Source organism: Sminthopsis crassicaudata, chromosome 4 (genome assembly GCF_048593235.1).
Source record: "Sminthopsis crassicaudata isolate SCR6 chromosome 4, ASM4859323v1, whole genome shotgun sequence".
NCBI lineage: Eukaryota > Metazoa > Chordata > Mammalia > Dasyuromorphia > Dasyuridae > Sminthopsis > Sminthopsis crassicaudata.
The window spans coordinates 95,789,167-95,801,212 of NC_133620.1; the positions used below are offsets into that span (position 1 = coordinate 95,789,167).

Below are 12,046 nucleotides of genomic sequence, written 5' to 3' on the forward strand. Positions count from 1 at the left end.
ATTAATGAAAATTATATGTATGTATGTGTGTGAATGATGAATATACATACATTTATAAACATATATGTATATAAATATTATGTTTACTCTATAGATATACATATGTAGAGCTCCATTAAATATTATATATTCATATACATACATTATTATTTAGTTGTTCTTCAGTCAGAAGAGTTTTTGGGGTTTTCTTGGCAAATCACTCTTACAGGAGTGGTTTGCTGTTTCTTTTTTCAGCTCATTTTACAGGAGAGGAAACTAAGACAAAAAGGATTAAATGACTTTTCCATTAAATGACTAGGTTTTTCAAACCTAGTAAGTGTCTAAGGCTGAATTTTGAACTCAATTCTTCCTGACTCTAAGCCTGGTACTTTATTTCCTGTTCCACTTATTTGTTTTCCATATAGGACTGTAGCCCCTGCCTTTCTCCTACCTCTCTTTCCAATTTTTGTTTGTCTACATTGTCTTCCTCTATTGGAATGTAAGCATCTTGGTGGCAGGGACTTTTTTACCTATACTTATTTAGAATAATGTTTGGTACATAGTGAGGGGCAGCTAGGTGGTATAATGGATAAGAGGGGGGGTGGTCCTGGAGGTAGAAAAATCTGTATTTAAATTTGATCCCACACTAATACATTGTTGGTGCAACTGTGAACTGATTCAACCATTCTGCAGAGCAATTTGGAACTATTCCTAAAGGGCTACCCAACTGTGCAAACCCTTTGACCCAACAGTATTTCTACTGAGCTTGTATCCCAAAGAGATGATAAAGGAGGAAAAGGGACCCACATGTGCAAAAATGTTTGTGACAGCCCTTTTCATAGTGGCAAAGAACTGGAAACTGAGAGGATGTCCATCAGTTGGAGAATGGCTGAATAAATTATGGTATATGAATATTATGGAATATTATTGTTCTATAAGAAATGACCAACAGGGTGATTTCAGAGAGGCCTGGAGACTGGAGAGACTTATATGCTAAGTGAAATGAGCAGAACTGAGATTATTGTACATGGCAACAAGAAGACTATACAGTGATCAATTCTGATGGACATGGCTCTCTTCAGCAATGAGATGATTCAAATTAGTTCCAATTGTTCAGTGTTGAAGAAAGCCATATACACCCAGAGAGAGAGGCCTGTGGGAATAGAGTGTGGATCACAACATAGCACTTTCACTCTTTTTGTTGTTTGCTTGCATTTTGTTTTCTTTTTCATTTTTCCCCTTTTTGATCTCATTTTTCTTGTACAGAATAATAATTGTTTGTATAAATAGGCATACATATATTGGATTTAATATATATTTTACTATATTTATCATATATTGAATTACTTGCCTTCCTGGGGGTGGAGGGGAAAGGAGGGAAAAATTTGGAACACAAAGTTTTGCAAGGATCAGTGTTGAAAAATTATCCATGTATAATTAAAATAAATAAATTTGATCCCAGACTCTTACTAGCTCTCTATGACTCTGGCCAGATCACCTTGTTTGCCTCAGTTCATCTGTAAATTGAGTCGGAGAAGGAAATTGCAAACCACTCCAGTATCTCTGCCAGGAAAACCTCAAATGGGGTCAGGAAGAGGTGGGCATGACCCAAGAATGAACAAGAACAACAACTAGTACATAGTATGCATTTGACAAATGCTTTTTCATGTTATTTAATTACTCAGAGTCCCGTAGGTAGAGTAAGCATCAAAGGTGAGACTAGCTCTCCAGAAAAAAAAAAATGCGCTTGACACACTTTTAATAATCTTCACTATTAACATTTTCTCTAGCACATTCTTGTCCAGACAATCGACAGAATAATAAATCAAACCCAATTTGTAACTCTTTCTGGCTTGCATTTACAATGAAATAATTCTCTCTTGTAAGCTGGTTGTATCTACATGCCCCGGTAGTAAGCATCAAAGCTAGGATTGCAAGCCAGGACCTCTGATTTCAAAGTCAGTGCTCTGTGGCTTGTGGCCAATGAATCTGGGTCTAGGAGTGCTGAGAGAGCAATCCTGCCCTTTAGAAATGGACAGGGGAATTGCTGAAGAATAGATGATGAGTGAGGTGGAAAAGTCCTAAAAGAGCAGTGTTCAAAGCTATGAGAAAATTCACAGAAAATCTGGGCTAGTGATTCTCAACTTTTTCCAAGATAAGGACCATATATAATGCAAAACAAAACAATATTTTATCTCCTTCCCCTCCACACACAATAGCAGTTGGGCTAATGGAATCTGTTGAGGAAAAACAAAACAAAACAAAACAAAACAAAAAAACAGGATAAAAAGCCAGGTGCTATATAGTATGTCTAGTAGAAAATGGTCTGTATTTTTGACTTAAGAGATTTGTGTTCAAATCTGAGCGAGCTTACTTGTGTGATTTGGGGGAAATCATTTCATCTTTTTGGTCCCTGCTTTCCTCATTTGTAAAACCATGGGATTGAATTAGATGTTCTCTGAGGTTTCTTCTAACATTATGGTTCTACTAGGAATTCATCAATGATTTTATGAATTTATTTTAATAGTTATATTACTAATTCTATTTTAATATGTAATTACATATAAATATGTTACATATAATACATAAATATAATGTGGATGAATGCTTACAAAAATATAGATTGTCCAAATTAACGGAGGAGAAAATAAATTATTAAATAGTCCCATTTTAGAAAAAGAAATTGAACAAAATGAACTCCCTAAGAAAAAAATCTCCAAGACCAGATGAATTTACAAGTGAATTCTACAAAATGTTTAAAGAAAAATTAATTCTAATGCTATACAAAACATTTGGAAAAATAAGCATCATATGTAATGGAGATAAACTAGAAATATTCTCAGGAAGATCGGGGTAAAACCAGGTTTCCCACTATCATCATTACTATTCAATATTTTATTATAAATGTTAACTTTAGCAATAGCAATAAGAGGAGAAAAAGAAACTGAAGAAATTAGAGTAGGTAATAAAACAAATTTGAAGATGATAGTATGTTATCTTTAAGAGAATCCTAAATAATCAACTAAAAAAACTATTAGAAACAACAATTTTAGGCAAAGATGCAGGATACAAAATAAATCCAAATAAATCATTGGCATTTCTCTAAATGGTACCAATAAAGTCTATCAACAAATAGAGAAATTCAATTTAAAATAAATGTAGATAATATAAAATATTTGGGAGCCTACCTATCAAGACAAATCCAAGGACTATATGAACACAATTACAAAACACTTTTTATACAAACAAAGTTAGATATAAACATTTGCAAGAATATCAAGTGCTCATGGGTAAGCCAAGTTAATATAATCAAAATCACAATTCTATATAAATTAATCTCCTTATTCAGTGCCATGCCAACCATACTACCAAGAAATTAATTTGTAGAGCTAGAAAAAATAGTATCAGAATTCATCTGGAAAAACAAAAGGTCAAGAATGTCAAGGGAATTAATGAAAAACATTGCAAATGAAGGTGGCCTAGCTGTACTAAACCTAAAACTGTTACAAAACAACTGTCATCAAAACCATTTAGTAATATGATAAGTGTGAGATGTGGTACCTTAGAATTGCTTTAACTTGCATTTCTCTAATCAGTACTGATTTAGAGCATTTTTTTATCTGACTGTTGATAGCTTTGATATCGTTTGAAAACTGTCTGTTCATATCCATTAACTATTTTATCACTTGGGAACAGAGAAAATAAGAGAACCTTTAGAAATAGAGTTACCTTAAAATGGATTAAGCAAAAATAAAATTAAACAATAATATCTTTAAAAAGCATGGATTTTAAAAAAAATCTCAGTTCAGAAAAAGAGAACCATGTTAGAAACAAGGATAAAAATATAAACCTAACTTTATATGTAACTGAATTAAATAATCCAATAAAAAGAGTTAAAAATTGAATTAAAAAACCCTCCCAAATCTTTCATGTATCAGTATTGTTTAGAGGGTTTTTTCTCCTTTTTTTCCTCTTATAAAACTGTCATGTATGGGAATGAATCTAGTGAAGGGAGAAAGGGGTACTAGAAGAAATTAAACAATGTAACTACAAATTACATCAATAAAAATTTTAAGAGTGTAAAAAAATATTTAGTATTGGCTAAGAAATAGAATAATGAAGAGTGTGGAATAGGTTAGGTTCACAAGACAATAATAGTCAATGACTATAATAATGTTTGATAAACCCAAAGACTCCAATTCCTCACTGGAGTTTGTCACTACTTGACAAAAATGGCTGAGAAAATTGGAAAATAGTATGCAAAAACTAGCACTGACCAATACCTAACACCCAATGCCAAAATAAAGTTGAAATGGGTTCATGATTTAAATATAAAGGATGGTACTTTAAGCAAATTAGGAAAAACAAGGGATAATTTATTTCTCAGATCAGGTGAAGGAATTTGTGGCCCAAGAAGAACTAGAAAACTTTATGAAATATAAAATGGATAATTTTGATTATATTAAAAAGATCTTGTACAAACAAAACCAATGTAGCCAAAATTAGAAGGAAAGCAGAAAAATGGAAGGGGAGAGAAATGGAATTTTACATATAAGGGTTCTGTGACAAAGGCTTCATTTCTAAAATATATAGAGAATTGACTCAAATGTATAAGAATACTAGCCATTCTCCAATTGATAAATGGTCAAAAGATGTGAACAGACAATTTTCAGACAAAGAAATTAAAGCCATTTCTAGTCATATGAAAAATCATGATTAATCAGAGAAATGCAAATTAATACAACTCTGAGATACCATTTTACACTTCTCAGATTGACTAAGATAACAGAAAAAAGATAATGATAAATGCTGGAGGGGGTGTGGGAAAACTGGGACACTAATACCTTGTTGGTGGAGTTGTGAACTGATCCAATCATTCTGGAGAGCAATTTGGAACTATGCCCAAAGAGCTATTAAACTGTGTGCATATCCTTTGATCCAGAAGTGTCTCTCCTAGGTCTATATCCCAAAGAGATCAGAAAAGAAACCACATGTGCAAAAAATGATTGTAGCAGCTCTTTTTGTAGTGACAAGGAGAAATTTAAGTGGATATCCATCAGTTGAGGAATGGCTTGAATAAATTATGATATATGAATGTAATGGAATATTATCCCATAAGAAACAATCAGCAGGATGATTTCACAAAAGCCTGGAAAGATATGATGCTAAGTGAAATGAGTAGATAGAACCAAGAGCACATTGTACACAGCAAAGAAGATTATGTATTAATCAACTATGATGGACACGATTCTTTTTAACAATGAGGTGATTCAGGCCATTTCTAATAGACTTGTCATGGAGAGGGCCATCTGCATGCAGAAAGGCAACTATGGAGACTGAATGTGAATCACAACATAGTATTTTCCCCTTTTTTGTTGATGTTTTTGGCTTACTTTTTTTTTTTCCTTTTTGATCTGATTTTTCTTGTGCAGCATGATAAATATGGATATATGTTTAGAAGAACTGCACATGTTTAACCAATATTTAATTATTTGTTGTAGAGTGGTGTGGGGTATAAGAGGGAAGGAAAAAAATATGGAGTACAAGTTCTTGCAAGGGTGAATGTTGAAAATTATCTTTGCATGTATTTTGAAAAAATAAAAAGCTATTTAAAAATCTAAATTTAATGCATTTATACTATATAATGCATGTTTCTTTTACATATTGTATGTATTTAATATGTTTATGTTCATTAAATTTATAAGATAATATATAATATTTATACTATAATATATTTTTATATTTAATATGTTTCATATAATGTATTCTATAATAATAATTTTAATCCATATAATGAATTTGAATGCTAGTTCATTGCAACAACCTCTGTCTACATTTGAAAAGTAGTGAATAACATATGGGTATATGAGTCATTATCCAGTGACACTCTAGAGGGAATGTCTGCTTATTTGCTATGTTGAATCACTTATTGAGATAGATCCTATGTAATAGTTTTGTAGCCCATAGGATGAGAACCACTGATCCAGCCCAACCCTGTTGGAATATACAGGAGAGCTGTTGGAATACAAGGGAGCCGCCTGACATGGCTGCTGGAGATCCAACCTTGAATGGATCTCCTCTTGTGAGAGATGACACAAGGAGACCGAGAGGCAGTTGCTGTTCTCTGGCATCTCTGACTGAGAGGCCGCTGTATTGTCTGATCTCTCTCCTCTTCCCTCTGCCTCAAATTTATCTCATTCTTAGTCCAAAACACCTGTGTCAGTAAAGGCTACTCTGCAACTCCTTCAGATGCTATGATCCACAGCTATGGAGGCTCTTGGAGAATTGACCTGCCCCTTAACACAACCCTATCATTTAAACATAATGGAACTGCAGAAGGGACCTGCCTGAAGTCACATGAGTGATAAAGAGATATGGGATTCAGATGGAAATCCTCTGCTTTCTCCACTAGACTATCTTTCCTGTGTTTCTCTTGGATTTACCTCATGAGGGATCCTAACCAAAATGCTGACCCTCCCTCATTCTCAAACATGGGAAAAATTGTCATTAATTTTCAAAATTACATGCAGGGTCCCTGATATTTCAAAAGAGGACATTTATTGTTTTTTTTTTTTTTTTTTTTGGGGGGGGGGAAGCAAAATGGAGGTTGGGATTTATCTTTTTTTTTTTTTTTTTTTTTTAGGCAATCAAGTTAAGTGACTTATTCAGGCATATACAATTAATAGATACCTGAGACCAGATTTGAAATCAAGTGTTCCTGATTCCAGGCCTGGTGTTCTATACACTTTACCACCTAGCTGCCCCAACATTTGGCTGTTCAAGGTGTTTTCATATCCATAATTTCACTTGATCCTCAGAACAACTAACGCAAGTCTTTATACACATTGGGAAGTAAAGTGAACATTTTAATTATGCCAAGGACTTCCAGAACTGCACAGATCTGACCAATTCACTTCACTTATTCAATAAATTCCAGTGGCTCCCTATCACCACAGGGATCAATTTTGTCTGGCATTCAAAGCTTTAACTGACCTGTCCCCTTCCATCCTATCTCCCCCATCACATCTCAGGCCTCACTTCTACCACTTTTCTAGTCTTCTTAATCCGAATACCTTCCCAGTGACATCAGCCTCCTGGATGTCCCTCCAAGAAGACAACCCATCTGGACATTGTCACTAACTGACTCTCATTCCTGGAGCCTTCTCCCTTTCTACATCTCTGGGCTTCCTTGCTAAAATACCACTTTCTACAAGGAGTCTTTTCCAATCTTCCTTTGTTTTAGTGCCTTCCCTCTGATATTTTCCATTTTCTCCTGTATCAAATGTTTGCATATAGTAGTTTGCATGCTGTCTCCTCCATTAGCTTTCCCATTTCTTTATATCCCCAATACTTAGTACAGATCCTGGCACATAGTAAGCACTTAAAGAATGTTTGTTGACTGACTATGGTCTTTGTGGATGTGGAGAAGGTCCTCCAAGTTCCTCTCTCTGAGTCTAAAATTCATCAGTGCTCAGGACTGTTCAGTTCTCCCTCCCCTTACCCTCAATAAATCCCGAAGTGCTTCAGGCCAGACCCCTTTTGTCCTCCTTAGTCAGACGGTAGCATTAAACCAGTCTTCTTCATCTTTCTCTTCTACAAGCATCTTTCTCCACCCACTTCTATCTCCACCCCTCTTCCTCCCTCCAACCACCTTCTTTAACCTGGGCTAGCAGGAAGGGAGGTGTCGGGGGATGAGCAGTGAAGCAAGCATCTCAGCTAGCTACCCCAGATGTCATCTGAGAAAATCTTAAGTCTGCTTCTGTAGGGACTTCCCACGGTTTTCCAGGTCTGAAAAGTCATAAGCAAGCTGGTCACCATGACAACAGAATCCTGGAGCCCCAGCCCTGGAGAAGGAGATGAAGGCTATGAGTGGTCAGGGGATTATGAGGATCCAAAGTTCTGTCCCATTGTTGATCTCCCCTATAGCCATATCTACATACCCCTCCTCTACCTGGCAGCCTTTGGAGCCGGGCTGATGGGCAACTCCTTTGTGGTTTGGCTGCTAGCCAGGCGACAGGGTTCGAGGAGGCTTGTGGATACCTTCGTCCTACACCTGGCAGTGGCCGACCTGGTTTTTGTGGTCACTCTGCCCTTCTGGGCCACAGCTGCAGGCCTGGGAGGCCGCTGGACCTTTGGGGAGGATCTGTGCAAAATCAGCAGTTTTCTTATAGCTGTGACCCGATGTGCCAGTACATTGCTTTTGACTGGCATGAGTGTTGATCGATACTTGGCCGTGGTGAAACTCCTGGATTCTAGGTCTCTTCGAAACCAAGGCTGCATTCTGACCACATGCGGAGTGACCTGGACCATCTCCATTGTGGCGGGTGTTCCCTCCTTGGTCTACAGGAAGCTGCTGCCCATGCCAGTGGGTCCAGGAAGCCAGTGTGCGGACGACCCTACCGACATCTTCCAGTGGCTCAGTCTCCTGGTCCTCTTGTTCACATTCATCTTCCCTCTGGGTATCACCCTTTTTTGCTACTTCCTTATATCTCGACGTCTCTGGAACCCTCCCCAGCTAGGCCGGGGCCGAAAGAACTCCCTCAGGATCATTTTTGCCATAGTAGGCACCTTCACCTGCTCCTGGCTCCCTTTTAGCATCCTGAAGACCTTTTTCCACATTGCCCACCTGAGGACTCTGCCTTTGGACTGCCCGCTGGTCCTGGCATTACACTGGGGTCTCACCCTCTCTACCTGCCTCGCCTTTGTCAACAGCAGTGCCAACCCCATCATCTACCTGCTTCTGGATCGATCCTTCCGGGCTCGGGCGCTGGGTTCATGCAAGCACACCCACCCTCCCCTGGCAAGCAGAGTGAGCTCAGCTTCATCTCTCTCAGGGGGGGACAGCTCCATATTCCAAGGCAGGGCCTTGAAACGGAGTCGCAACCCCCACATGTATCCTAGACTTTCCTCACCCTCAAATCCATGAGGAAAGCGGAAGGGGTTGCAGGAAGCAGGAGCATCAATGAGCAGGAAATAGGTGAGCAGCATGACAATTCCCCTACTGGAGATGGTTTTTTCTCAAAGCTTCTCTGCCTGGATTCTTGCAGCTGAGAGCCTGTGATTCTCCAGAGTTCCAAGACCATTACACTGGGTACCCTTTGCCCAGCCCAGGACAGTTGATCCACACGTTCTCCTCAGTTCCTTTTTGAACTCTTGGACCATTTTCTTCATTGTTCCTCCTGCTGAAAAGGTTGGTCACTAGCCCTGAAAGGTTTGCAAAAGGTACTTTACAGATAGATGTCAGTTTATTCAACCGGAATATCCCAGAATATCAAAGCCAGACTCCCATCTCTGGGTTGCCCCATTCCTAAAGATCAGCATGATTCCACTTCATCTCCACCTCCCATCCCCAGTCCCACAAACTGATGATGTTGGCTGGAGACTATAATTCTGCCCTGCCCTACCCTCTATCCCTCTTTTCCTACTAGCTCCTCACTAACAACCTCCTCCCTTCCATGGTAATCTTTGTATTTTTGTGGTGTTTCAGGGTGCTCTGAGGTCAGACACAGCTGCAGTTAATCAAACCAAGACCATTAGTCACCCATCATCTTTTTGCTTTCAAAAATCTGCTGGGCCCACTGTCATGTTTCCTACCCCTAGCCCTTAGTTTCTGTAGAAGTCTTTGCTTATAAAGAAGTCAGTCACTTCAATTTGTTGTCTGAGCAAAAACCCAAGATGTTGAAAGATGTTCCTCAGAGGCTGTTTTACAGAGCCTCTAAGATAAGGGAAGTAAAAGAAATAGAAGCTATAACCACAAGGAAAGTTTAATAGGCAAGGAAATTGAGGCACAGGGTGGGGTGGGGGCAGGGGCAGGAAAAGTGACTACCCCAGAGTCAAACTTTTATTTGCTTCTATGCTTGATTTATTTATCCACCCTGTCTTTTTCTCCTTTCCTTAGTACTCAAGGCTCTAAAATATTCAGACGTGGACTTGGGGTAGTGTAGCAGGAGGGTGGTTCCTGCTGAGAAGGTAAATACTGGACTAAGCCTTTGAGCTTCTGAGCTCTCATGTTTTCCTTTCTTTAGCCAAGGAACAAACAAACAAACAAATCTATGAAGTTTTCTGCCAGCAAAGAACTGTCCCATCCTCAATAATAAATATTTTAAACCAACTCTGGTCTCCCTGTTTTTTGTTTACTTGAAGTTGTCACTCACCTGAGTCTCTGGGGACAGGTGTCATAATGGGTTGACCAGAAATCTAACCATCCAAGAAATGAGGTTTACCTCAGGAGTTTAAGTTTCATCGCAGAGGACCAGGGGAAACACCCTGTCCAAATCAAGAGGAACAAGGCCAATTGATGGTCAAAAATAGGTTTCCAATGAAATCGAATTTCACATATTTTCAGATGGAAAAGTAATGAGGTGAGGGTGTAGAGGCATCTGAAGATGGATTAATTTCCACAAAAATGAGTTGGGTTACTTTTCTTCTTCAAATGATTTTTGGCAACGTTTTCTGTTTAATGGGATACAAAGCCTCCAGTGGTTTTATTGGTTTTAGGGCAGTTCTTAGCTTTTTTTGTGTCTTGGACCCCTTCACCAGATTGGTGAAGCCTCTGGACTCCTTCTCAGAATGATGTTTTTAAATGCATAAAGTAAAATACATAGGATTGCAAAGAAAACCAATTATATTGAAATTATTAAATTGAAAAAACAAACTACAACTTTGTGCTTGGGAAATGAATGTACTGTTGGTAAGAGGTGTGAACTCATCCAACCATTCTAATGAACAATTTGGAACTATGTTCAAGGGGCTATAAAACTACATATTCTTTGATGTAGCAATCATTACTAGATTACTAGATTACTAGTTTAAGAGAACTTAAACAAACAAAAATATTTGTAGTAGCTCTTTTTGTGGTGGCTAAGAATTAGAAATTAAAGGAATGCCTATCTATTGGGGAATGGTTAAACAGGTTGTTGCTTTATATGGTTGACTATTGTGTTGTAAAAAAAAAAAAAAATGATAAATCAAATCCTTTCAGAAAAACTTGGAAAGACTTACATGAATTGATGCTGAGTGAAATGACCAGAACAGGAGAACATTCTATACAGTAACATTGTTCAATGATAAACTGTGAATGATTTAGCAACTCTCAGCAATTCAATGATTATCCAAGAAAATCCTGAAAAGACTTAAAGATAAAATATACTGTCCACTTCCAGGAATAGAACTGATAAAGTTAGAATAGTGATGTAGGTAAACTTTTTTACTTTATTTTCCTTCTTGGTTTTGCTTGTTTTGTAACATATTTAGTATGGAAAATAGTTTTTGTAACTACATATTTATAAAACCTATATTGCATTGCTTATTTTCTCAGGAAGGGGTAGGGAGAAAATGGAGAGAGAGTATTTTGAACTCAAAAAAAATTTTAATGAATGCTGAATATATTAGATTACTTACTATCTAAGGGAAGAGAATAAAAGGGAGGGAATAAAAAATTTGGAACTCAAAGATTTTGCAAGGGATTTGCAACTCAAAATCTTACAAAAATGAATGTTTAAAACTGTCTTTACATGTAATTGGAAAAAATGAAATACTACTGAATTTTAAAAAAATAAATGTTGAAAATTGCTTTTACATGTAACTGGGGAAAACTTATTAAAAAATTAAATAAAAAAACAAACTTACAGATCTGCTTTGGGAATGATTTTCAGAACCATAGATTCATAGATTTTAGAGCTAGAATCTTGAAGGAGATCAGATCCACACCCCTCATTTTACATATGAGGACATTAAGGCATAGAGAGATTAAATGATTACTTAACACATTAGTAAATATCTGAATCAAGATTTTAACTCAAGTCTTCACAACTTCAAAGTTCCCTGCCTTCTCCACTACTCTGCCTCTCAATAAGCCTTCTCTCTTTTGGTGTTAAGAGTTTGATGTTTGGGTGTATTTGCCTTTATTGGAACCAGAAGAGAAACTTAAGAATTATGTTTTCCTTGAAAGCAACACCCTTCTCCCACCCTGAATGGGGCCAAGAAGCTTGCAGAAGAATCTCTAAATGAGATAGGGGGTGGGGAGAGGAGAGAGGAGATGAAGAGATGGGAGAAGGGTGTTCATTTT

The 12,046-nt window shown here is 37.4% G+C and overlaps 1 protein-coding gene across 1 annotated transcript; it reads left to right on the forward strand.

Moving 5' to 3' along the window:
• The first annotated feature begins 7,646 nt into the window (after window positions 1-7,646).
• Window positions 7,647-10,087, forward strand: GPR25 (G protein-coupled receptor 25). The gene has a single exon (XM_074308726.1). The coding sequence runs from the start codon at window positions 7,796-7,798 to the stop codon at window positions 8,903-8,905; it is 1,110 nt and encodes a 369-aa protein (XP_074164827.1). The 5' UTR covers window positions 7,647-7,795; the 3' UTR covers window positions 8,906-10,087.
• The last annotated feature ends 1,959 nt before the right edge of the window (window positions 10,088-12,046 follow it).

Excerpts from the sequence above, each read along its gene's own strand:
- GPR25 (XM_074308726.1), top strand. The coding sequence starts at position 7,796 with ATGACAACAGAATCCTGGAGCCCCAGCCCTGGAGAAGGAGATGAAGGC.